The following is a 27,056-nucleotide window of genomic DNA, read 5'->3' as shown; positions in this document are numbered from 1 at the left end:
GACCTATCGGCTGCCTTTGATACTGTGAACCATCAGATCCTCCTCTCCACCCTCTCCGAGTTGGGCATCTCCGGCGCGGCCCACGCTTGGATTGCGTCCTACCTGACAGGTCGCTCCTACCAGGTGGCGTGGCGAGAATCTGTCTCCGCACCACGTGCTCTCACCACTGGTGTCCCCCAGGGCTCTGTTCTAGGCCCTCTCCTATTCTCGCTATACACCAAGTCACTTGGCTCTGTCATATCCTCACATGGTCTCTCCTATCATTGCTATGCAGACGACACACAATTAATCTTCTCCTTTCCCCCTTCTGATAACCAGGTGGCGAATCGCATCTCTGCATGTCTGGCAGACATATCAGTGTGGATGACGGATCACCACCTCAAGCTGAACCTCGGCAAGACGGAGCTGCTCTTCCTCCCGGGGAAGGACTGCCCGTTCCATGATCTCGCCATCACGGTTGACAACTCCATTGTGTCCTCCTCCCAGAGCGCTAAGAACCTTGGCGTGATCCTGGACAACACCCTGTCGTTCTCAACTAACATCAAGGCGGTGGCCCGTTCCTGTAGGTTCATGCTCTACAACATTCGCAGAGTACGACCCTGCCTCACACAGGAAGCGGCGCAGGTCCTAATCCAGGCACTTGTCATCTCCCGTCTGGATTACTGCAACTCGCTGTTGGCTGGGCTCCCTGCCTGTGCCATTAAACCCCTACAACTCATCCAGAACGCCGCAGCCCGTCTGGTGTTCAACCTTCCCAAGTTCTCTCACGTCACCCCGCTCCTCCGCTCTCTCCACTGGCTTCCAGTTGAAGCTCGCATCCGCTACAAGACCATGGTGCTTGCCTACGGAGCTGTGAGGGGAACGGCACCTCCGTACCTTCAGGCTCTGATCAGGCCCTACACCCAAACAAGGGCACTGCGTTCATCCACCTCTGGCCTGCTCGCCTCCCTACCTCTGAGGAAGTACAGTTCCCGCTCAGCCCAGTCAAAACTGTTCGCTGCTCTGGCACCCCAATGGTGGAACAAACTCCCTCACGACGCCAGGTCAGCGGAGTCAATCACCACCTTCCGGAGACACCTGAAACCCCACCTCTTTAAGGAATACCTAGGATAGGATAAAGTAATCCTTCTAACCCCCCCCCCCCCCCTTAAAAGATTTAGATGCACTATTGTAAAGTGGTTGTTCCACTGGATATCATAAGGTGAATGCACCAATTTGTAAGTCGCTCTGGATAAGAGCGTCTGCTAAATGACTTAAATGTAAATGGACCATTCTTGATACACATGGGGAACTGTTGAGCGTCTCACACACACACACACACACACACACACACACACACACACACACACACACACACACACACACACACACACACACACACACACACACACACACACACACACACACACACACACACACACTCTCTCTCTCTCTCTCTCTCACCTCTTCTGTGTCTTTGAGTGTACAGACGTGGTATGGCATGGAGACTAGAGTCTGGTCCTTGCGGTCAGCAATGTAGAGCCACCACCACTCGTGTTTCTCCTCTGGGTAGTACAGGCTGTAGACCGGGTGGGTGACCTTAGACTTTGTCTCCAACAACGCCCTCTCCCTCCGCTGGATACTCTGCTGCAGCGCCTCCCACTCCTGGGGGGGAGAGAGAAGGGGGGGGGGGGGGGGGAGGGGGGGGGGGTTATACCTGGTCTATACGACAGCGGTCCAACCCTGTTCCTGGAGAGAGACCCTCCTGTTGGTCCAACCCTGTTCCTGGAGAGAGACCCTCCTGTTGGTCCAACCCTGTTCCTGGAGAGAGACCCTCCTGTTGGTCCAACCCTGTTCCTGGAGAGAGACCCTCCTGTTGGTCCAACCCTGTTCCTGGAGAGAGACCCTCCTGTTGGTTTTAACTCCAACCCTGTTCCTGGAGAGAAACCCTCCTGTAGGTTTTAACTCCAACCCTGTTCCTGGAGAAATACCCTCCTGTAGGTTTTAACTCCAACCCTGTTCCTGGAGAGATACGGTCCTGTAGGTTTTAACTCCACCCCTGTTCCTGGAGAGAGACCCTCCTGTTGGTTTTTGGTCCAACCCTGTTCCTGGAGAGAGACCCTCCTGTTGGTCCAACCCTGTTCCTGGAGAGAGACCCTCCTGTTGGTCCAACCCTGTTCCTGGAGAGCTACCCTCCTGTTGGTCCAACCCTGTTCCTGGAGAGAGACCCTCCTGTTGGTCCAACCCTGTTCCTGGAGAGAGACCCTCCTGTTGGTCCAACCCTGTTCCTGGAGAGAGACCCTCCTGTTGGTTTTAACTCCAACCCTGTTCCTGGAGAGATACCCTCCTGTAGGTTAACTCCAACCCTGTTCCTGGAGAGAAACCCTCCTGTAGGTTTTAACTCCAACCCTGTTCCTGGAGAGATACCCTCCTGTAGGTTTTAACTCCAACCCTGTTCCTGGAGAGAGACCCTCCTGTAGGTTTTAACTCCAACCCTGTTCCTGTAGAGAGACCCTCCTGTAGGTTTTAACTCCAACCCTGTTCCTGGAGAGAGACCCTCCTGGAGGTTTACACTCCAACCCTGTTCCTGGAGAGATACCCTCCTGTAGGTTTTAACTCCAACCCTGTTCCTGGAGAGAAACCCTCCTGTAGGTTTTAACTCCAACCCTGTTCCTGGAGAGACCCTCCTGTAGGTTTTAACTCCAACCCTGTTCCTGGAGAGAGACCCTCCTGGAGGTTTTAACACATCCTCTACTTCGGTAAAGTCATGTCCTACTTCAGAGATGGGTAACTGCAGTCCTATGAGGGCCAGAGTGGTTCACACGTTTCCCCCATCGATAGCAAACACACCTGATTAAACTAATTACATTCTGGATCAGGATTAGTTGATTACTGGAGTCAGGTGTGTTAGCTGGGACTGGGGCCCAGGACTGGTTACCCATCAGTGCTCGAGGGAGTTTTACACACACACACACACACACACACACACACAGGTGTCTGACCTCCTCGTCGTCCCCGGCGATCTCATCCTGCTCCGTGTCGCTCTGTTTGTCACTCTCCTCATCTCTCTCGCTCGGAGAATCTTTGTTACCCTCGCCCTCCTCTGATTCGCTGCCTTTGTCTGACCCGTCCTCCTCTTCCTCCTTCGCCACGGCAACCACCTCCTGAAACACAAACAGGCATCAATAAAGCAGACTCGACACCGATTGGTTAGTTTATACACCAGACCTGGGTTTAAATACATGCATTTTTAAGTATTTTGAAAATATATTTTTCTGAGTATTTGGGTATTTTCTAATAATGAATCAACAACATATTTGAAGTGATTGAAGGTATTTTTTTACATATTTAAAATACCCCCAACGACCAAACAGACCTCGGGTCAAATGCATAATGAGTATTTAAATACCTGTGTTTGAAAAAAAAAAAAAAAAAAACACTTAACTGTGTATTTTAATATTTATGAAAAGAAACCCCGAGGGGGTGTGGTATACGGACAAAATACCACGGGTTGTTCTTATGCGTTACGCAGAGTGCCTGGACACAGCCTTTAGCCGTGGTGTATATTGGTCATATACCACACACCCTCGAGAACCTTCTGCTATACTAGGTAACCAACGGAATTCAAAGACTGGGAATAAATGCTTTGTCATACGTGGAATAAGGTGCGATATACCACGGCTGTAAGCCAATCAGCATTCAGGGCTCGAACCACTTAGTTTATAATTTCAAATACTTTCCAATATTCAAAACTACTAGGAAATGGTATTTCAAAGTATCTGAAATACTCTAAATAGTATTTGAATCCCGGTCTGGTACTGGCATTATATCTGTTAAAACATGAAATACTCTAAATAGTATTTGAATCCAGGTCTGGTACTGGTAATATATCTGTTAAAACATGAAATACTCTAAATAGTATTTGAATCCAGGTCTGGTACTGGTAATATATCTGTTAAAACATGAAATACTCTAAATAGTATTTGAATCCAGGTCTGGTACTGGCAGTAAAAGAAGTTAAGACGACTTGAGGCCGAAACGTCCTTGTGACTACAGTTATTAATTAAAACACAACAATCCGATTGGATCGACTCTGATTGACTGCTTACACTTCCTGGCGCGCTCCCATTGGCCTGTTTGGCCTTGGCTGCTGGCAGCGGGAGGGGCTTCTTCTTGGTGAGTTTCTTCTTCTTGGACTGCTTGGTTTTCTTGGCTGCTTTCGTCTTGTTCTGCCACACCTTGGCTTTGGTTTTACTGGCGTCTCCCTGCTGCACACAAACAGGTGACGTACAAGTTATGTGTTATCAGTCGTTGCATTGTCAAATGTGTGTGTGTGTATATGTGTGTGTGTGTGTATATGTGTGTGTGTGTGTGTGTGTGTGTGTGTTCAGACGGTGCGTACCGTGGCAGCATCCTCTGTACTGGCTTCCTCTCCGACTCCGAGACACGGTGTCACATTCTGCTCCTTCTCAAACACCTCCTACACACACAGAGAGAGAGACAGAGACACACACACACAGAGAGAGAGACAGAGACACACACACAGAGAGAGAGACAGAGACACACACACAGAGAGAGAGACAGAGACACACACACAGAGAGAGAGACAGAGACACACACACAGAGAGAGAGACAGAGACACACACAGAGAGAGAGACAGAGACACACACAGAGAGAGAGACAGAGACACACACAGAGAGAGAGACAGAGACACACACAGAGAGAGAGACAGAGACAGAGACAGAGAGAGAGACAGAGACAGAGACAGAGAGAGAGACAGAGACACACACAGAGAGAGAGACAGAGACACACACAGAGAGAGAGACAGAGACACACACAGAGAGAGAGACAGAGACACACACAGAGAGAGAGACAGAGACACACACAGAGAGAGAGACAGAGACAGAGACACACACAGAGAGAGAGACAGAGACACACACAGAGAGACAGAGACACACACAGAGAGAGAGACAGAGACACACACAGAGAGAGAGACAGAGACACACACAGAGAGAGAGACAGAGACAGAGAGAGACACAGAGAGAGAGACAGAGACACACACAGAGAGAGAGACAGAGACACACACAGAGAGAGAGACAGAGACACACACAGAGAGAGAGACAGAGACACACACAGAGAGAGAGACAGAGACACACACAGTAGCTAAAGTGACATATTGAATACATAGGTGCGAATCATTTGCTATGTTTAGTCCTCTACACTAAGCCGAGGGGGTTTACAAAGCTATTTAGAATTGTTTTTAGAAGGTCACACAAAGGATCATTTAACTATTTGAATTTTAAAACCCCTTGAAGTATAAAAAAAAGACTAATATTTGTTAAACATTTAAAAATGTGGCTTTATTAACATTAGACCATACAAACACACTGAATAACAGATTCTCTCCCTCCCTCCCTCCATCCCTCCCTTACCGCCATCCTCTTCCTGGTCAGGGTGACTGTAACCGTGACGATGGATCCAGCTGTAATGTTATTGCTGTCTTCATCATCAAGGACTGGAGAGAGAACAGAAGACAACAGGTTAGAGACGAGACTGTAGTAACAACACAGAGAACAGAAGACAACAGGTTGTCCCCTGAGAAAAAAGAATATCTTATTATTTATTGGGACAGCCTGTTAGATATGGTTTCATGCCAGTATCTGTTGGGACAGCCTGTTAGATATGGTTTCATGCCAGTATCTGTTGGGACAGCCTGTTAGATATGGTTTCATGCCAGTATCTGTCGGGACAGCCTGTTAGATATGGTTTCATGCCAGTATCTGTCGGGACAGCCTGTTAGATACGGTTTCATGCCAGTATCTGTTGGGACAGCCTGTTAGATATGGTTTCATGCCAGTATCTGTTGGGACAGCCTGTTAGATATGGTTTCATGCCAGTATCTGTTGGGACAGCCTGTTAGATATGGTTTCATGCCAGTATCTGTTGGGACAGCCTGATAGATATGGTTTCATGCCAGTATCTGTTGGGACAGCCTGTTCGATATGGTTTCATGCCAGTATCTGTTGGGACAGCCTGTTCGATATGGTTTCATGCCAGTATCTGTTGGGACAGCCTGTTAGATATGGTTTCATGCCAGTATCTGTCGGGACAGCCTGATAGATATGGTTTCATGCCAGTATCTGTTGGGACAGCCTGTTAGATATGGTTTCATGCCAGTATCTGTCGGGACAGCCTGTTAGATATGGTTTCATGCCAGTATCTGTTGGGACAGCCTGTTAGATATGGTTTCATGCCAGTATCTGTTGGGACAGCCTGTTAGATATGGTTTCATGCCAGTATCTGTTGGGACAGCCTGTTAGATATGGTTTCATGCCAGTATCTGTTGGGACAGCCTGTTAGATATGGTTTCATGCCAGTATCTGTTGGGACAGCCTGTTCGATATGGTTTCATGCCAGTATCTGTTGGGACAGCCTGTTAGATATGGTTTCATGCCAGTATCTGTTGGGACAGCCTGTTAGATATGGTTTCATGCCAGTATCTGTTGGGACAGCCTGTTAGATATGGTTTCATGCCAGTATCTGTTGGGACAGCCTGATAGATATGGTTTCATGCCAGTATCTGTTGGGACAGCCTGTTAGATATGGTTTCATGCCAGTATCTGTTGGGACAGCCTGTTAGATATGGTTTCATGCCCGTATCTGTTGGGACAGCCTGTTAGATATGGTTTCATGCCAGTATCTGTTGGGACAGCCTGTTAGATATGGTTTCATGCCAGTATCTGTTGGGACAGCCTGTTAGATACGGTTTCATGCCAGTATCTGTTGGGACAGCCTGTTAGATATGGTTTCATGCCAGTATCTGTTGGGACAGCCTGTTAGATATGGTTTCATGCCAGTATCTGTTGGGACAGCCTGTTAGATATGGTTTCATGGCAGTATCTGTTGGGACAGCCTGTTAGATATGGTTTCATGCCAGTATCTGTTGGGACAGCCTGTTAGATATGGTTTCATGCCAGTATCTGTTGGGACAGCCTGTTAGATATGGTTTCATGCCAGTATCTGTTGGGACAGCCTGTTAGATATGGTTTCATGCCAGTATCTGTTGGGACAGCCTGTTAGATATGGTTTCATGCCAGTATCTGTTGGGACAGCCTGCAGGAACTAAAATTGAGTGAATACAAACACAAACTCCAGAGAAGGGGCGTGATCTCACCCTGCAGCTTGGTATCCATGGTGATGGACGGGAAGCTGGCGAGCACGGCCATAACCTCGTCATACTTCTCCTCGCCAAGGAAACGGAGCATGCTCCGACGGTCCGAGTCCTTCAGGCTGACCAGGTCCTGCAGGCTACGCACCTTGTACTGGGGAGAGGTTACTATAGTTACCATACCATAATACACCTTATACTGGGGAGATTACTGTAGTTACCATACCATAATACACCTTGGACTGTGGAAAGGTTACTATAGTTACCATACCATAATACACCTTATACTGGGGAGGTTACTGTAGTTACCATACCATAATACACCTTGTACTGGGGAGAGGTTACTATAGTTACCATACCATAATACACCTTATACTGGGGAGGTTACTGTAGTTACCATACCATAATACACCTTGTAATGGTTACCACCTAATACTGGTAACCATAGTAACACACCTTATACTGGAGGGAGGGTATAGGGAGGAGGGGATAGAGAGTTAGTATGCTATGGCTCCATCTCAATTGGTCTTACTGCAATTCCTCACATCCTATCTCCTTGCATCCTTCTCAACTCTATTGGACGACAAGATCCAAGGTCCCTCCCCTCAGACTTTTTCCCTCCAATGGGGTTTTGAGAAGGTGAGAAAGAGGACGTAAGGAATCGAGGAAAGATGAATTGAGAAAGAGGCCTTGTATACAGAGCCACACGTCGTCTGGGAGACGGTCGTCTGGGAGACGGTACCTTCTTGGAGACGCAGTACCGGAGGTGTTCCTCCTCAAAGTGAGGAAGCTGCAGCAGAGGAGACTTGGACTCCTGAAGACCCTGGACGATCATCTGGGTCAGCTTCATACAGTTCTCTATGGACACCAGCCTGGGGGCGTGGAACCCTGCACACACAGGTCAGCATGCATCTGTGTCACTTAGGTCAAGTGTGTGTGTGTGTGTGTGTGTGTGTGTACCTCCTCTGCTGTTGGCCATCATGGTGAGTTGACAGTGTGTGTGTGTGTGTGTGTGTGTGTGTGTGTGTACCTCCTCTGCTGTTGGCCATCATGGTGAGTTGACAGTGTGTGTGTGTGTGTGTGTGTGTGTGTGTGTGTGTGTGTGTGTACCTCCTCTGATGTTGGCCATCATGGTGAGTTGACAGTGTGTGTGTGTGTGTGTGTGTGTGTGTGTACCTCCTCTGCTGTTGGCCATCATGGTGAGTTGACAGTGTGTGTGTGTGTGTGTGTGTACCTCCTCTGCTGTTGGCCATCATGGTGAGTTGACAGTGTGTGTGTGTGTACCTCCTCTGCTGTTGGCCATCATGGTGAGTTGACCGTGAGTGTGTGTGTGTGTACCTCCTCTGCTGTTGGCCATCATGGTGAGTTGACAGTGTGTGTGTGTGTGTGTGTGTGTGTGTGTGTGTGTGTGTGTGTGTACCTCCTCTGCTGTTGGCCATCATGGTGAGTTGACAGTGTGTGTGTGTACCTCTGCTGTTGGCCATCATGGTGAGTTGACAGTGTGTGTGTGTGTACCTCCTCTGCTGTTGGCCATCATGGTGAGTTGACAGCCCACGTTGACCATCTCCTGGAGCAGAGCTGGACTCTTCCTCACCACAAACCTCTGGTCTGTAACACACACACACACACAGAGAGTGAGACGCAGAGCGGGCGGGCCACAGAGCGGGCGGGCGGGCCACAGAGCGGGCGGGCGGGCCACAGAGCGGGCGGGCGGGCCACAGAGCGGGCGGGCGGGCCACAGAGCGGGCCACAGAGCGGGCGGGCGGGCCACAGAGCGGGCGGGCCACAGCGTGAGCAGGCGAGCCGGCCACAGAGCAACCCTTCTAATGTGACTATCCCTAATGCTCCTTCCTCCTTTTCCTCTGTCGCGCTACAAAGTCTCTCCCTGCAGGCAGTCACTGAGTCCGAGGGGCTAAAGGAGCTCCTTAAACTTGACCCCCTAAAAACATCTGGGTCAGATGGTTTAGACCCTTTCTTCTTTAAGGTTGCTGCCCCTATCATCACCAAGCCTGTCTCTGACCTTTTTAACCTGTCTCTCCTCTCTGGGGAGGTTCCCATTGCTTGGAAGGCAGCCACAGTTCATCCTTTATTTAAAGGGGGAGATCAAGCTGATCCTAATTGTTTTAGGCCTATTTCTATTTTGCCCTGTTTATCAAAAGTGTTGGAAAAACTTGTCAATAATCAACTGACTATCTTTCTTGATGTCTATAGTATTCTCTCTGGAATGGAATCTGGTTTCCTCTCAGGTTATGGATGTGTCACTGCAACCTTAAAGGTCCTCAATGATGTCACCATTGCCATTGATTCTAAGCAATGTGCTGCTATTTTTATTGACTTGGACAAAGCTTTTGATACGGTAGAACATTCCATTCTTGTGGGCCGGCTAAGGAGTATTGGTGTCTCTGAGGGGTCTTTGGCCTGGTTTGCTAACTACCTCTCTCAAAGAGTGCAGTGTATAAAGTCAGAAAATCTGCTGTCTCAGCCATTGCCTGTCACCAAGGGAGTACCCCAAGGCTCGATCATAGGCCCCACCCTCTACTCAATTTACATCAACAACATAGCTCAGGCAGTAGGAAGCTCTCTCATCCATTTATATGCAGATGATACAGTCTTATACTCAGCTGGCCCCTCCCCGGATTTTGTGTTAAATGCTCTACAACAAAGCTTTCTTAGTGTCCAACAAGCTTTCTCTGCCCTTAACCTTGTTCTGAACACCTCCAAAACAAAGGTCATGTGGTTTGGTAAGAAGAAGGCACCTCTCCCCACAGGTGTGATTACTACCTCTGAGGGTTTAGAGCTTGAGGTAGTCACCTCATACAAGTACTTGGGAGTATGGCTAGACGGTACACTGTCCTTCTCTCAGCACATATCAAAGCTGCAGGCTAAAGTTAAATCTAGACTTGGTTTCCTCTATCGTAATCGCTCCTCTTTCACCCCAGCTGCCAAACTAACCCTGATTCAGATGACCATCCTACCCATGCTAGATTACGGAGATGTAATTTATAGATCGGCAGGTAAGGGTGCTCTCGAGCAGCTTGATGTTCTTTACCAGTCGGCCATCAGATTTGCCACCAATGCTCCTTATAGGACACATCACTGCACTCTGTACTCCTCTGTAAACTGGTCATCTCTGTATACCCGTTTCAAGACCTACTGGTTGATGCTTATTTATAAAACCCTCTTAGACCTCACTCCCCCCTATCTGAGATATCTACTGCAGCTCTCATCCTCCACATACAACACCCGTTCTGCCAGTCACATTCTGTTAAAGGTCCCCAAAGCACACACATCCCTGGGTCGCTCCTCTTTTCAGTTCGCTGCAGCTAGCGACTGGAATGAGCTGCAACAAACACTCAAACTGGACAGTTTTATCTCAATCTCTTCATTCAGAGACTCAATCATGGACACTCTTCCTGACAGTTGTGGCTGCTTTGTGTGATGTATTGTTGTCTCTACCTTCTTGCCCTTTGTGCTGTTGTCTGTGCCCAATCATGTTTGTACCCTGTTTTGTGCTGCTGCCATGCCGTTGTCATGTTGTGTTGCTGCCATGCTATATTGTCTTAGGTCTCTTTATGTAGCCTTGTGTAGTCTCTCTTGTCGTGATGCATCTTTTGTTCTCTGTCTGTATATGTATATATATATATATATATTTTTTTTTATCCCCGTCCCCGCAGGAGGCCTTTGCCTTTTGGTAGGCCGTCATTGTAAATAAGAATTTGTTCTTAACGGACTTGCCGAGTTAAATAAAGATTAAATACATTAAATTAATAAAAATAGTGAATGGAGGATGCTTTTCCCGTGGTCCATGTTCATGCCAGCCAGGTAGGCTATACTCCTGTTGTAAAGACAAGCAATGTGCTGAATATTAGGAAAGTTGAGAAAAAAAATATTGTAGGCCTGGCCTATAGAAAGCTGATGGGATCCTCCTCTTTTTAATAGAGGCCATCACTCTGTTTTATCACACAATTGCACAGCCTATATAAATGTTACGCAACATGAGCTCATGGGCTCTCATGAAGTGTTTGATTAGATTATTCAATCACATTTGTATTGATGTCAGAGTGATTAGAGGGACAATAGAGTGCTGAGTACCAGGCAGGTAGGAAGTTTGGTAGACTACTAATGACCATCAGCGACATCTGAGCTTGCAGAAGCCTAATCACCGTGACTAAACGGTCACGTGGAATTTGACTGCCTTCATGACTCGTGACCGTCGGTGTGGCGGTAATACGGTTACCGTAGCAGCCCTGTGTGTCGTACCCTCTTCGATGTCATCCGAGACCTCCATGCGTGCCAGGTGAGCTAACACCAGGACCCGGGCCTTAAGACTGTACGGGTAGCAGAACGGAGGCTCCTTCTTCTTCACGTTGATGTTCCCCAACTCACGGATCAGCTAGAGAGAGACAGGGAGAGGTTTAACAGACCGAGAAGAGACAGAGGCCGAGAGAGGCCGAGAGAGAGAGACCCACACGTAGACAGACAGGCTGGCAGAGAGACCGACACGTAGACAGACAGGCAGGCAGAGAGACCGACACGTAGACAGACAGGCCGGCAGAGAGACCCACACGTAGACAGACAGGCCGGCAGAGAGACCGACACGTAGACAGACAGGCCGGCAGAGAGACCGACACGTAGACAGACAGGCCGGCAGAGAGACCCACACGTAGACAGACAGGCCGGCAGAGAGACCGACACGTAGACAGACAGGCCGGCAGAGAGACCGACACGTAGACAGACAGGCCGGCAGAGAGACCGACACGTAGACAGACAGGCAGGCAGAGAGACCGACACGTAGACAGACAGGCAGGCAGAGAGACCGACACGTAGACAGACAGGCCGGCAGAGAGACCGACACGTAGACAGACAGGCCGGCAGAGAGACCGACACGTAGACAGACAGGCCGGCAGAGAGACCGACACGTAGACAGACAGGCCGGCAGAGAGACCCACACGTAGACAGACAGGCAGGCAGAGAGACCGACACGTAGACAGACAGGCAGGCAGAGAGACCGACACGTAGACAGACAGGCCGGCAGAGAGACCGACACGTAGACAGACAGGCCGGCAGAGAGACCGACACGTAGACAGACAGGCCGGCAGAGAGACCGACACGTAGACAGACAGGCCTACAGCAGGGAAGCAAACTGGTGAGGGACCAAAAAGGTGACACTTTTTGTTGTTGCACTGAAACATGTAATAAATCCCAGCTAGGGGGAAATGCAGGTTGTAACTAATTAAACAACAGAATATGACCTACATGATAATAGAACACCTGTTACCATGACAGCCTGTATAATAGAACGCTCGTTACCACGACAGCCTTTATAATAGAACGCTTGTTACCACGACAGCCTTTATAAAAGAACGCCTGTTACCACGACAGCCTTTATAATAGAACGCCTGTTACCACGACAGCCTTTATAATAGAACGCTTGTTACCACGACAGCCTGTATAATAGAACGCCTGTTACCACGACAGCCTGTATAATAGAACGCCTGTTACCATGACAGCCTGTATAATAGAACGCCTGTTACCACGACAGCCTTTATAATAGAACGCTTGTTACCACGACAGCCTTTATAACAGAACGCTCGTTACCACGACAGCCTTTATAACAGAACGCCTGTTACCACGACAGCCTTTACAATAGAACGCTCGTTACCACGACAGCCTTTATAATAGAACGCTTGTTACCACGACAGCCTTTATAATAGAACGCCTGTTACCACGACAGCCTTTATAATAGAACGCCTGTTACCACGACAGCCTTTATAACAGAACGCTTGTTACCACGACAGCCTTTATAATAGAACGCTTGTTACCACGACAGCCTTTATAATAGAACGCCTGTTACCACGACAGCCTTTATAACAGAACGCCTGTTACCACGACAGCCTTTACAATAGAACGCTCGTTACCACGACAGCCTTTACAATAGAACGCTCGTTACCACGACAGCCTTTACAATAGAACGCTCGTTACCACGACAGCCTTTATAATAGAACGCTCGTTACCACGACAGCCTTAACAATAGAACGCCTGTTACCACGACAGCCTTTACAATAGAACGCTCGTTACCACGACAGCCTTTACAATAGAACGCTCGTTACCACGACAGCCTTTATAATAGAACGCTCGTTACCACGACAGCCTTTACAATAGAACGCTCGTTACCACGACAGCCTTTATAATAGAACGCTCGTTACCACGACAGCCTTTACAATAGAACGCTAGTTACCACGACAGCCTTAACAATAGAACGCTTGTTACCACGACAGCCTTTATAATAGAACGCTCGTTACCACGACAGCCTTTATAATAGAACGCCTGTTACCACGACAGCCTTTATAATAGAACGCCTGTTACCATGACAGCCTTTATAAATATTGCACTTAGGGGGAAAAACTTCTAAATTAGAAATAGAATGAAACAGACAGACATTCTATTGTTGCTCTATTATAGTGGTCTCTACAGTAGATCAAGGGCACAAGGTTACATGTGTGCAGAAATAATGTACACTGAGTAAAAAGGGGTTACTGTCAAGTCCAACACAACAGAAACAATATCTTTGTGCTTCACTGCACATTATTACATTGTACACTTCCTGCCTGTGGACATCTGTTCTACAATGTACCAGCAGCAGAGCATGAGACCCATTGTTGGCATAATCGATCTCTTTCAGGCAGAGAGTACACCCGGCATATCCCTTTTATCCACTGTGTATAGAAGTAGTGAGAGAGAGGGAGTGTTGTTCCTTTCACCTCTATAGGTTCCTCTGGCTAACTTCGCTAACGGAGAATTCGCTCCAGCTAGCAAGATAACGTTACTTAAAATGCTAACAATACTCGTTCCACCGCACTTTCTCCCTCACCTCAAAACTTTCCCAAATGCCAGTTGTTTTTCGGTTACAGCTCATCAAGTCGGCTTCCATCACCTTCTCACCCCCGTCTCCGTGGTCAGGCTTCTCACCTACCTCATCGTTATCGTTCAGGGGACGCGCTGCTGTAACTGGAAACCTGCCTTTCTACTCTCTGCGGTCTTTCCAGAGCGCTGACGCCGTAACAGGCAAACTGGTTGTCTCTTCTCTCTTCAGTGGCGTGCTGCATTCTGCTGTTGCGATTGGCTGAGCCTTGGATAACAGCCAGTATTGCTCAAAACGTGCATCACCCTTTCTCTTACAGTCAGTAGTCTGATCCAAAGCCCCCCCCCACCCCACAAACAACCAGTAGTCTGATCCAAAGCCCCCCCCCACCCCACGAACAACCAGTAGTCTGATCCAAAGCCCCCCCACCCCACGAACAACCAGTAGTCTGATCCAAAGCCCCCCCCACCCCACGAACAACCAGTAGTCTGATCCAAAGCCCCCCCACCCCACGAACAACCAGTAGTCTGATCCAAAGCCCCCCCCCACCCCACGAACAACCAGTAGTCTGATCCAAAGCCCCCCCCCCCCCCCCCACCCCACGAACAACCAGTAGTCTGATCCAAAGCCCCCCCACCCCACGAACAACTAGTAGTCTGATCCAAAGCCCCCCCACCCCACGAACAACCAGTAGTCTGATCCAAAGCCCACCCCCCCCCCACGAACAACCAGTAGCCTGATCCAAAGCCCCCCCCCACCCCATGAACTTTTCTCACCGGATCTACACGAATCACGAAGGTCACTTATTTTGGATTCAAAACTGAATTTCAACGAAAAGTGACTAGTTTGCATCCCTAAGGCAGACCGACAGGCAGGCAGAACGACAGGCAGGCAGAACGACAGGCAGGCAGACCGACAGGCAGGCAGACCGACAGGCAGGCAGACCGACAGGCAGGCAGACCGACAGGCAGGCAGAACGACAGGCAGGCAGAACGACAGGCAGGCAGACAGACAGGCAGGCAGAACGACAGGCAGGCAGAACGACAGGCAGGCAGAACGACAGGCAGGCAGAACGACAGGCAGGCAGAACGACAGGCAGGCAGAACGACAGGCAGGCAGAACGACAGGCAGGCAGACAGACAGGCAGGCAGACAGACAGGCAAGCAGAACGACAGGCACTACTTTACCTGTGGTACTTGGATGTTGTCCGTGGGTCGTATGGTGGCCTCTTTGTTGCTGCGGGGGTCAAACTCGAACGCAGCCGTCAACACCATGGATAACCCTACACATGAAGCGTGAAAAATGATAATATCAGTACCATTGACTAATTCGATTTGTGCCACAAATGCTAGAAAGTTAGCATTTGGAAACAGTGGCCAGGTAACCTAAGCCAAAGCATGGTTTGTTGTCACACCTGGTCCATAGACTGATTACACGGTAAGGAAACAAAATGTGTAATTTTCTAATTTGGGTGAAGTATCCCTTTAAACTGCGGTTAACTCACGTTTCATGTTCATGTTAGGCGTCTTGTACATAAAGTGCATGAAGAGTTGTGTTGTGTTGATTAGTATCTGGTCTCCACTGTAACGTATAGACCGATACCACCACGTACCCTGAGGTGGAGAAGAGAGAGTTGAGGAAAGATTGAAGGAACTAGAGAAGAGCAGAGACGAGGGTTGGGAGGTTTCCAGAAGTTCATACCGTTTCCGTACCATTGGTTAGTTGTTGGGAGGTACTCAGATTTGCATACCGTTTCCGTTTATATAATAATAAGCGATCTTTTTTGGGAGACGAACAAAACAATGTAGGCAGCAGGGATTTTGATCCAGGAAGGGGTTGAACGTCTCTGCTGTCATCAAGAAGCTTGGGCTGCGTTTCAAACTCAAAGTAGATAGCACTCAGCCCCAAACCCCTCTCGGCCCCCAAACCCCTCTCGGCCCCCAAACCCCCCTCGGCCCCCAAACCCCCCTCGGCCCCCAAACCTCTCGGCCCCTAAACCCCTCTGCCCCCAAACCCCTCTCTGCCCCCAAACCCCTCTCTGCCCCCAAACCCCTCTCAGCCCCCAAACCCCTCTCAGCCCCCAAACCCCTCTCAGCCCCCAAACCCCTCTCAGCCCCCAAACCCCTCTCAGCCCCCAAACCCCTCTCAGCCCCCAAACCCCTCTCAGCCCCCAAACCCCTCAGCCCCTAAACCCCTCAGCCCCTAAACCTAGTAAGCTAACGTATCTAGCCAGCACTTCTGTCAGGTAGCTAGCTAGCTACAGTTACCCATTGCCGGCTAGCTAGTTTTATAGTTTGGTCATTTATTCCAATATATTTCAGAATTGCAAAAAAACATGTTTATGAATCTAGCAACGTATTATAGGCTCCTCACTATGAGACTAAGCCAATTTACCAACGCTAAAATCAATGTGTGTGTGAATATATATATTTATTTATTTTAGCAAGGTAGCTTCATACTTTTTTCTGACATGCCGAAAATGCAGCCTTGATTACATTTGACACTTCACGGCCACCAGAGTTTGACATGTGACTACAGTTTGCATTGAATTGTGGGTCATATCAATCTCGCAAGTGACCAAAGATGTTCACTCGCTCCCTCGAGCTAAATCAGGGGCCGAGGGGTCCAACGTCAGTGAACTGGACTTCCACTTAAGATGGCAAACAAACTGCATCCGGTTTGGACTAGATCCCCCCCCCCCCGAGGCAAAGTGGCTAGCGCAAGGGCTGAGGGGGGGGAAAAATAACGTGTTTGGACTGCAGCCTTGACCTTGACATCTATCCACTTAGCTAGCAAGTTAGCTAGCAAGTTAGTAAACCAGCTGCAAAGCTGGAGCCCTGAGCTGGAGATCATTTGAGACATATTTATTATAGTTCTAAGCACCGCCCACGAGACGGTATTGAAAATCATTCCATCAGTATTTTTGAAATACACCGTTTATACCGTATACTAGTGTATTGCCCAAGCAACACACACACAGATCTGAGTTTCTATGGTAACAGAGGTCTCTTACCACAACAACAGGTAGGATGACCATGAAGGCTAGACCATAGACCAGCAATACCTAGAGACAGAGAGGGGGGGGGGGGGGGAGAGACAGAGAGAGGGGGTGAGAGACAGAGACAGAGAGAGAGACGGAGAGGGAGAGAGACAGAGGGGGGGGGGGGGGAGAGGGAGAGAGAGACAGAGGAGAGAGAGAGAGAGAGAGACAGAGAGGGGGTGAGAGACAGAGAGGGGGTGAGAGACAGAGAGGGGGTGGGGGGGGGGGAGAGAGAGAGAGACAGAGAGGGGGGGGGGAGAGAGAGAGAGAGACAGAGGGGGTGAGAGACGGAGAGAGACAGAGAGGGGGTGAGAGACAGAGAGAGAGACGGAGAGAGACAGAGAGCGAGACAGAGACAGACAGAGAGAGAGAGACAGAGAGGGGGGGGGGAGAGGGGGAGACAGAGAGGGAGAGAGACAGAGACAGAGAGGGGGGGGGGAGAGGGGGAGGGGGGGAGAGAGACGGAGAGGGGGGGGGGAGAGAGATGGAGGGGGGGGGAGAGAGAGGGAGGGGGGGGGGAGAGAGGGGGGGGAGAGGGGGGAGAGAGAGGGAGACAGAGGAGAGAGGGGGTGAGAGAGGGAGGGGGGGGAGGGGGAGAGGGGGTGAGAGAGGGAGACAGAGGGGGTGAGAGACAGAGACAGAGAGAGAGACGGAGAGGGAGAGAGAGCGAGACAGAGGAGAGAGAGAGAGACAGAGAGACAGAGCGAGAGACGGAGAGAGAGGGGGGGTGAGGGAGAGGAGAGACAGAGAGAGAGACGGAGAGAGAGAGAGACAGAGAGGGGGTGAGAGACAGAGACAGAGAGACAGGGGGACAGAGAGAGACAGGGGGACAGAGAGAGGGGGTGAAGGGAGAGAGACAGAGGAGAGGGTGAGGAGAGAGACAGAGAGAGGGGGTGAGGGAGAGAGACAGAGAGAGGGGGTGAGGGAGAGAGACAGAGAGAGGGGGTGAGGGAGAGAGACAGAGAGAGGGGTGAGGGAGAGAGACAGAGAGAAAGAGAGGGGGTGAGGGAGAGAGACAGAGAGAGAGAGAGGGGGGTGAGGAGAGAGAAGAGAGAAAGAGAGGGGTGAGGGAGAGGACAGAGAGAAAAGAGAGGGGTGAGGGAGAGAGACAGAGAGAAAGAGAGGGGGGGTGAGGGAGAGAGACGAGAGAAAGAGAGGGGTGAGGGAGAGAGAGAGAGAAAGAGAGGGGGTGAGGGAGAGAGAGAGAGAGAGAGAGGGGGTGAGGGAGAGAGAGAGAGAGAGAAAGAGAGGGGGGGGGGAGAGAGAGAGAGAGAGAGAGAGGGGTGAGGAGAGAGAGAGAGAGAGAGAGGGGTGAGGAGAGAGAGAGAGAGAGAGGGGTGAGGGAGAGAGAGAGAGAGAGAGGGGGTGAGGGGAGGAGAGAGAGAGGACAGAGAGAGAGGGGGTGAGGGAGAGAGGGAGAGAGAGAGGGGGTGAGGGAGAGAGGGAGAGAGAGAGGGGGTGAGGGAGAGATCTGTTAACTCAGTAATGTATAAACAACAGGTGGATAAAACCTAACAGGAAAAATACATACCAGCATAGAGTTCTTGGAGTCTACGATCCACGCAGGCAGAGCGATGCCAAAACTAGTGGCTGGAGTAGGAGGGAGAGGAGGAGGAGAAAGGAGGAGACATGAAATGTAGATTGTTTAAATGGAACTAGACCAGGGGTTTCAAACTAATTTTGTCCCGGTAAGGGGGGGTGGGGGGGCACATTCGGTCTTCAACGAGGTCCGGACGGTCACACTTAAAAATGATTATATTTCCACGCCATCAAAATGAGCAAAAACATTTCCCTCTATCCATCGCTTTTGGAATATTTGATGCTCCCTGACTGTCTAGCTTTGATTTAGATGACTGTTGTCAAGCTGGACACAGTGACGAGACTTATCAATGACTTATCAAGCTGGACACAGTGACGAGACTTATCAATGACTTATCAAGCTGGACACAGTGACGAGACTATCAATGACTTATCAAGCTGGACACAGTGACGAGACTTATCAATGTCTTATCAAGCTGGACACAGTGAAGAGACTTATCAAGCTGGACACAGTGAAGAGACTTATCAATGACTTATCAAGCTGGACACAGTGACGAGACTAGCAATGTCTTATCAAGCTGGACACAGTGACGAGACTTATCAATGACTTATCAAGCTGGACACAGTGACGAGACTTATCAATGACTTATCAAGCTGGACACAGTGAAGAGACTTATGTCTCATCAAGCTGGACACAGTGACGAGACTTATCAAGCTGGACACAGTGACGAGACTATCAATGTCTTATCAAGCTGGACACAGTGAAGAGACTTATCAATGTCTCATCAAGCTGGACACAGTGACGAGACTTATCAAGCTGGACACAGTGAAGAGACTATTCAAATGTCTTATCAAGCGGACACAGTGAAGGACTATCAAGTCTATCAAGGACACGTGAAGAACTTATCAATGTCTTATCACGTGGACACAGTGACGAGCTTATCAATGTCCATCAAGTGGCACAGTGACGAGACTTATCAAGCGGACACAGTGAGAGCTTATCAATGACTTCAAGCTGACACAGTGACGGATTACAAGTGGACACAGTGACGAGACTATCAATGTCTCATCAAGCTGGACACAGTGACGAGACTTATCAAAGTCTTATCAATCTGGACACAGTGAAGAGACTTATCAAGCTGGACACAGTGACGAGACTTATCAAAGTCTTATCAAGCTGGACACAGTGAAGAGACTAAATACGTAGGTCCATTCAAATTTCTTCACAGTTTTGGGAAAAAAACATATTTATTTTATTTGTATTAGCCAAACCACCCGCGGGCCTGAATTAGAGTCCAGAGGTACGTGACGCTCCACGATCTCCTTTCCTCCGAAGTGTCCACTAGTCTAAAAGCATTGGATTGGTGGAGCAAGTGCACACTTTTGGAGGAAGGAGACACACTTGGGACGTAGCATCAATGAAATTATTATTAAAATATGATAACATTGAGAAGTTGAACCAGGTTGTTGACTAGATGTACCTCTTGGACCATCTGGGTTGCCGTAGGTCTCCCAGTTCTGTCTTGACTCGTCATTGGTCAGCCTGGGGGAAAAAAAGGGTCGGAAAGGAAGAAAGTTACTAGATGAAGGAAACACATTGGGTGTTTCTCAAAATGCATACTACCGTGCTCCGAGCACGCAAACCGGAGAACGATGGAAGGTGGGAGTACGAGTCCAAATCAAAGTATGCCACACGGCGCACAGAGGGCCCTTCTGAAATGCATACTTCGTTCGGACATGCGTCGATGAAAGCTTCAACAGACAAAAATATATGACGCAAATGTCCTTGAAATCAAAATGGCAGCCATTATTTGAGCTGAAACGAGAGCAAATACACTCGGGAATGAAACGTTGCCTATTCACGTCTCATATGTTACCAGACTACAATATTTGATATCTTGATACGTTAATAAATACATGCTGTGATCAATATGGGCATGTTTACCTGCCTACTTAGAGTAGAGAGCGATCCCATAATAAGTCAATAGGGCTAACTGGCTAGCTACTAGTACTGACAGCTAGCCAGATAGCCACGAAGAATTGTTAGCTACTCACAACAAATGTACATCTCCCTTGAATAACATTAGTGTAGGTCATTTTTGCCTGTTTAACTAGCAGGCTAACTAGATTATTACAATTCTCACATATCGAGCTGATAGTTATGAAGTAAAAACTGTGTGTATATCTTGTTTTGTCTCTATTGTTGTCATTGTTCTGTCTGGAAGAAGATTCAGTGAATGGTGAGGTAATACAGTAGGGGGGGTGCTGCTCAGCGTGAGGTAATACAGTAGGGGGAGTGGTGCTCAGCGTGAGGTAATACAGTAGGGGGAGGGCTGCTCAGCGTGAGGTAATACAGTAGGGGGGGTGTGCTTAGCGTGAGGTAATACAGTAGGGGGAGTGCTGCTCAGCGTGAGATATACAGTAGGGGGAGTGCTATGAGGTAATACAGTAGGGGAGTGCTGCTCAGAGTGAGTAATACGTAGGGGGTGCTGCTCAGAGTGAGGTAATACAGTAGGGGGAGTGCTGCTTAGCGTGGAGGTAATACAGTAGGGGGAGTGCTGCTCAGCGTGAGATAATACAGTAGGGGAGTGCTGAGTAATACAGTAGGGGGAGTGCTGCTCAGAGTGAGATAATACAGTAGGGGGAGTGCTGAGGTAATACAGTAGGGGGAGTGCTGCTCAGCGTGAGGTAATACAGTAGGGGGAGTGCTGCTTAGCGTGAGGTAATACAGTAGGGGGAGTGCTGCTCAGCGTGAGATAATACAGTAGGGGGAGTGCTGCTTAGCGTGAGGTAATACAGTAGGGGGAGTGCTGCTCAGCGTGAGGTAATACAGTAGGGGAGTGCTGCTCAGTGAGGTATAAAGTAGGGGAGTGCTGCTCAGCGTGAGGTAATACAGTAGGAGAGTGCTGCTCAGCGTGAGGTAATACAGTAGGGGAGTGCTGCTCAGCGTGAGGTATACAGTAGGGAGGGCTCAGCGTGAGGTAATACAGTAGGGAGTGCTGCTCAGCGTGAGGTAATACAGTAGGGGAGGGCTGCTCAGCGTGAGGAATACAGTAGAGGGAGTGTGCTCAGCGTGAGTAACTAGTAGGGGGAGTGCTGCTCAGCGTGAGGTAATACAGTAGGGGAGTGGCTAGGTAATACATTAGGGGGAGTGCTGAGGTAATACAGTAGGGGAGTGGCTCGCGTGAGGTAAGACAGTAGGGGGGTGCTGCTCAGCGGTGAGGTAATACAGTAGAGGGAGTGCTGCTCAGCGTGAGGTAATACAGTAGAGGAGTGCTGCTCAGGTGAGGTAATACAGTAGGGGAGTGCTGCTCAGCGTGAGGTAAACAGTAGGGGAGTGTGAGGTAATACAGTAGAGGGAGTGTGCTCCAGCGTGAGGTAATACAGTAGGGGAGTGCTGAGGATACAGTAGAGGGAGTGCTGCTCAGCGTGAGGTAATAAGTAGGGGGAGTGCTGAGGTAATACAGTAGGGGAGTGCTTGCTCAGCGTGAGGTATACAGTAGGGGGGTGCTGCCCAGCGTGAGTAATACAGTAGGGGAGTGTGCTTAGCGTGAGTAATACAGTAGGGGGAGTGCTGCTCAGCGTGAGGTAATACAGTAGGGGGAGTGCTGCTCAGCGTGAGGTAATACAGTAGGGAGGTGCTGCTCAGCGTGAGGAATACAGTAGGGGAGTGCTGCTCAGGTGAGGTAATACAGTAGAGGGAGTGCTGCTCAGCGTGAGGTAATACAGTAGGGGATGCAGTGCTGCTCAGCGTGAGGTAATACAGTAGGGGAGTGCTGCTCAGCGTGAGGTAATACAAGAGGGGGAGTGCTGCTCAGCGTGAGGTAATACAGTAGGGGGAGGGCTGCTCAGCGTGAGGTAATACAGTAGGGGGTGCTGAGGTAATACAGTAGGGGGTGCTGCTCAGCGTGAGTAATACAGTAGGGGAGTGCTGCTCAGCGTGAGGTAATACAGTAGGGGGAGTGCTGAGGTAATACAGTAGAGGGAGTGCTGGTCAGCGTGAGGTAATACAGTAGGGGAGTGCTGAGGTAATACAGTAGAGGGAGTGCTGCTCAGCGTAGGTAATACAGTAGGGGGAGTGCTGAGGTATACGTAGGGGTGCTGTCAGCGTGAGGTAATACAGTAGGGGGGTGCTGCTCAGCGTGAGGTAATACAGTAGGGGAGTGCTGCTTAGCGTGAGGTAATACAGTAGGGGAGTGCTGCTCAGGTAGGTGAGGTAATACGTAGGAGTGCTGCTCAGCGTGAGGTAATACCAGTAGGGGAGGTGCTGCTCAGCGTGAGGTAATACAGTAGGGGAGTGCTGCTCAGCGTGAGGTAATACAGTAGAGGGAGTGCTGCTCAGCGTAGGTAATACAGTAGGGAGTGCTGCTCAGCGTGAGGTAATACAGTAGGGGAGTGCTGCTCAGCGTGAGGTAATACAGTAGGGGAGTGCTGCTCAGCGTGAGGTAATACAGTAGGGGAGTGCTGCTCGCGGAGGTAATACAGTAGGGAGTGCTGAGGTAATACAGTAGGGGAGTGCTGCTCAGCGTGAGGTTACAGTAGGGGGATGTGCTCAGCGTGGGAATACAGTAGAGGGAGTGCTGCTCAGCGTGAGGTAATACAGTGAGGGAGTGCTGCTCAGCGTGAGGTAATACAGTAGGGAGTGCTGCTCAGCGTGAGGTAATACAGTAGGGGAGTGCTGCTCAGCGTGAGGTAATACAGTAGGGGGATGCTGCTCAGCGTGAGTTAATACAGGAGGGGGAGTGCTGCTCAGCGTGAGGTAATACAGTAGGGGGAGTGCTGAGGTAATACAGTAGAGGGTGCTGCTCAGCGTGAGGTAATACAGTAAGGGGGAGTGCTGCTCAGCGTGAGGATACAGTAGGGGGAGTGCTGAGGTAATAATAGTGGAGGTGCTGCTCAGAGTGAGTAATACAGTAGGGGGAGTGCTGAGGTAATACAGTAGGGGAGTGCTGCTCAGCGTGAGGTAATACGTAGGGGGAGTGCTGCTCAGCGTGAGGTAATACAGTAGGGGGAGTGCTGCTCAGCGTGAGGTAATACAGTAGGGGAGTGCCCGCCAGCGTGAGGTAATACAGTAGGGGAGTGCTGCTCGGCGTGAGGTAATACAGTAGGGGGAGTGCTGCTCAGTGTGAGGTAATACAGTAGGGGGAGTGCTGCTCAGCGTGAGGTAATACAGTAGGGGGAGTGTGCTCAGCGTGGGTAATACAGTAGGGGGGGTGCTCAGCGTGAGGTAATACAGTAGGGGGAGGCTGCTCGAGGTGAGGTAATACAGTAGGGGGGAGGGCTGCTCAGCGTGAGGTAATACAGTAGGGGGGTGCTGCTCGAGTCGAGGTAATACAGTAGGGGGAGTGCTGCTCAGCGTGAGGTAATACAGTAGGGGGAGTGCTGCTCGGCGTGAGGTAATACAGTAGGGGGAGTGCTGCTAGTGGAGTAATACAGTAGGGGAGTGCTGCTCCGCGTGAGGTAATACAGTAGGGGGAGGGGTGCTCCGCGTGAGGTAACAGTAGGGGAGTTGCTGAGGTAATACAGTAGGGGGAGTGTGCTCTAGCGGAGGTATACAGTAGGGGGAGTGCTGCTCAGAGTGAGGTAATACAGTAGGGGAGGTGCTGAGGTAATACAGTAGAGGAGTGCTGCTCAGCGTGAGTAATACATAGGGAGTGCTGTCAGCGTGAGTATACAGTAGGGGAGTGCTGCTCAGCGTGAGGTAATACAGTAGGGGGAGTGCTGTCAGCGTGAGGTAATACAGTAGGGGAGTGTGCTCAGCGTGAGGTAATAACAGTAGGGGGAGTGCTGTCAGCGTGAGTTAATACAGTAGGGGGAGTGTGCTGCTCAGCGTGAGGTAAACAGTAGGGGAGTGCTGCTCAGCGTGAGGTAATACAGTAGAGGGAGTGCGCTCAGCGTGAGGTAATACAGTAGGGGGAGTGCTGCTCAGCGTGAGATAATACAGTAGGGGGAGTGCTAGGTAATACAGTGAGGAGTGCTGAGGTAATCACGTAGAGGGAGTGCTGCTCAGGTGAGGTAATACAGTAGGGGAGTGTGCTCAGCGTGAGGTAATACAGTAGGGGAGTGTGCTCAGCGTGAGGTAATACAGTAGAGGGAGTGCTGCTCAGCGTGAGGTAATACAGTAGGGGAGTGCTGCTCAGCGTGAGGTAACAGTAGAGGGAGTGCTGCTCACGTGAGGTAATACAGTAGGGGGAGTGCTGCTGCTGCTCAGCGTGAGGTAATACAGTAGGGGAGTGCTGCTCAGCGTGAGGTATACAGTAGGGAGTGTGCTCAGGTGAGTAATCAGTAGGGAGTGTGCTCAGCGTGAGATAATACAGTAGGGGAGTGCTGAGGTAATACAGTAGGGGGAGTGCTGCTCAGCGTGAGGTAATACAGTAGGGGAGGTGCTGCTCGGAGTGGTTCTCAAATGTATTGTTTTATGTGTTCTCCACACTCTCGTCCTCACAAGAACGTAGTCAAGAGAACGTGGTCGGAGAATGCACTCGGACCATGAGAGTGTAGCATGGTAGTATGCATATTGAGAAACACCCATTGATTCATATTAACATTGTTATATAATCTAGTTCACACAGAGACAGACAGAGACACAGACAGAGACAGACAGAGACACAGACAGAGACACAGACAGAGACACAGACAGAGACACAGACAGAGACAGACAGAGACAGACAGAGACAGACAGAGACAGACAGAGACAGACTTACGCGGAGTGTGCTTTGGCGATCCTCATGAACAAGTCTTCATCTCCTCCTTTATCAGGATGGAACTTCAGCGACAGCAGACGGTACTGCTTCTTAATCTCTGATACAGACGCTCCCTACACACACACACACACACACACGTCTACAACTGTTCAATCCATATTGTTTCTCTTAATGGCTATGTATCTGTACACGTCTGTCAGTGCAACAACATTCTAGAAGATTCTGTGCTTCCAACTTTGTGGCAACAGTTTTGGGAAGGCCCTTTCCTGTTTCAGCATGACAATACCCCCCCGTGGACAAAACGAGGTCCATACAGAAATGGTTTGTTGAGATCGGTGTGGAAGAACTTGACTGGCCTGCACAGAGCCCTGACCTCAACCCCATCGAACACCTTTGGGATGAATTGGAACGCCGACTGCGAGCCAGGTCTAATCGCCCAACATCAGTGGCCGACCTCACTAATGCTCTTGTGGCTTAATGGAAGAAGTCCCTGCAGAATGTTCAACATCTAGTGAAAGCTTCCCAGAAGAGTGGAGGCTGTTATAGCAGCAATGTTCCAACATCTAGTGGAAAGCCTTCCAGAAGAGTGGAGGCTGTTATAGCAGCAATGTTCAACATCTAGTGGAAAGCCTTCCCAGAAGAGTGGAGGCTGTTATAGCAGCAATGTTCCAACATCTAGTGGAAAGCCTTCCAGAGAGAGGAGGCTGTTATAGCAGCAATGTTCAACATCTAGTGGAAAGCCTTCCAGAGAGTGGAGGCTGTTATAGCAGCAATGTTCCAACATCTAGTGGAAAGCCTTCCCTGAAGAGTGGAGGCTGTTATAGCAGCAATGTTCCAACATCTAGTGGAAACTTCCAGAAGAGTGGAGGCTGTTATAGCAGCAATGTTCCAACATCTAGTGGAAAGCCTTCCCAGAAGAGTGGAGGCTGTACAGCAGCAATGTTCAACATCTAGTGGAAAGCCTTCCCAGAAGAGTGGAGGCTGTTACAGCAGCAATGTTCCAACATCTAGTGGAAAGCCTTCCTGAAGAGTGGAGGCTGTTATAGTAGCAATGTTCCAACATCTAGTGGAAAGCTTCCCAGAAGAGTGGAGTCTGTTATAGCAGCAATGTTCCAACATCTAGTGGAAAGCCTTCCCAGAGAGTGGAGGCTGTTATAGCAGCAATGTTCCAACATCTAGTGGAAAGCCTTCCCAGAAGAGTGGAGGCTGTTATAGCAGCAAATGTTCCAACATCTAGTGGAAAGCCTTCCCAGAAGAGCGGAGGCTGTTATAGCAGCAATGTTCCAACATCTAGTGGAAAACCTTCCCAGAAGAGCGGAGGCTGTTATAGCAGCAATGTTCCAACATCTAGTGGAAAGCCTTCCCAGAAGAGTGGAGGCTGTTATAGCAGCAATGTTCCAACATCTAGGGAAAGCCTTCCCAGAAGAGTGGAGGCTGTTATAGCAGCAATGTTCCAACATCTAGTGGAAAGCCTTCCAGAAGAGCGAGGCGTTATAGCAGCAATGTTCCAACATCTAGTGGAAAGCCTTCCCAGAAGAGCGGAGGCTGTTATAGCAGCAATGTTCCAACATCTAGTGAAAGCCTTCCCAGAAGAGTGGAGCTGTATAGCAGCAATGTTCCAACATCTAGTGGAATGACTTCCAGAAGAGTGAGGCTGTTATAGCAGCAATGTTCCACATCTAGTGGAATGACCCAGAAGAGTGGAGGCTGTTATAGCGCAATGTTCCAACATCTAGTGAAAGCCTTCCAGAAGAGTGGAGGCTG

At 49.6% G+C, this 27,056-nt stretch overlaps 1 protein-coding gene across 2 annotated transcripts in view; it reads right to left on the bottom strand.

Annotated features, from left to right (window-relative positions):
* The window catches only part of sec63 (SEC63 homolog, protein translocation regulator), a 38,064-nt gene that overhangs the window by 4,013 nt on the left and 6,995 nt on the right, over positions 1-27,056 (bottom strand). Inside the window, exons 4-18 of one of the 2 annotated variants that reach the window (XM_038982369.1) lie at positions 25,293-25,405; positions 20,070-20,131; positions 18,581-18,639; positions 17,023-17,073; positions 15,514-15,622; positions 15,197-15,291; positions 11,408-11,540; positions 8,663-8,755; positions 7,890-8,035; positions 7,154-7,301; positions 5,412-5,494; positions 4,382-4,459; positions 4,089-4,244; positions 2,982-3,143; positions 1,444-1,644 (exon numbers count right to left, since the gene is read on the bottom strand). In XM_038982369.1, coding sequence (XP_038838297.1) covers positions 1,444-1,644; positions 2,982-3,143; positions 4,089-4,244; positions 4,382-4,459; positions 5,412-5,494; positions 7,154-7,301; positions 7,890-8,035; positions 8,663-8,755; positions 11,408-11,540; positions 15,197-15,291; positions 15,514-15,622; positions 17,023-17,073; positions 18,581-18,639; positions 20,070-20,131; positions 25,293-25,405 — 1,689 coding nt within the window. Of the gene's footprint in view, positions 1-1,443; positions 1,645-2,981; positions 3,144-4,088; positions 4,248-4,381; positions 4,460-5,411; positions 5,495-7,153; positions 7,302-7,889; positions 8,036-8,662; positions 8,756-11,407; positions 11,541-15,196; positions 15,292-15,513; positions 15,623-17,022; positions 17,074-18,580; positions 18,640-20,069; positions 20,132-25,292; positions 25,406-27,056 lie in introns of both variants that reach the window. The other variant, XM_038982367.1, reaches the window with a different exon arrangement.

The sequence above is a fragment of the Salvelinus namaycush genome, unplaced genomic scaffold, assembly GCF_016432855.1.
Source record: "Salvelinus namaycush isolate Seneca unplaced genomic scaffold, SaNama_1.0 Scaffold1144, whole genome shotgun sequence".
Lineage (NCBI taxonomy): Eukaryota > Metazoa > Chordata > Actinopteri > Salmoniformes > Salmonidae > Salvelinus > Salvelinus namaycush.
Note: the sequence above shows the minus strand (reverse complement) of the source record. Positions and strands in the feature narration are given on the sequence as shown.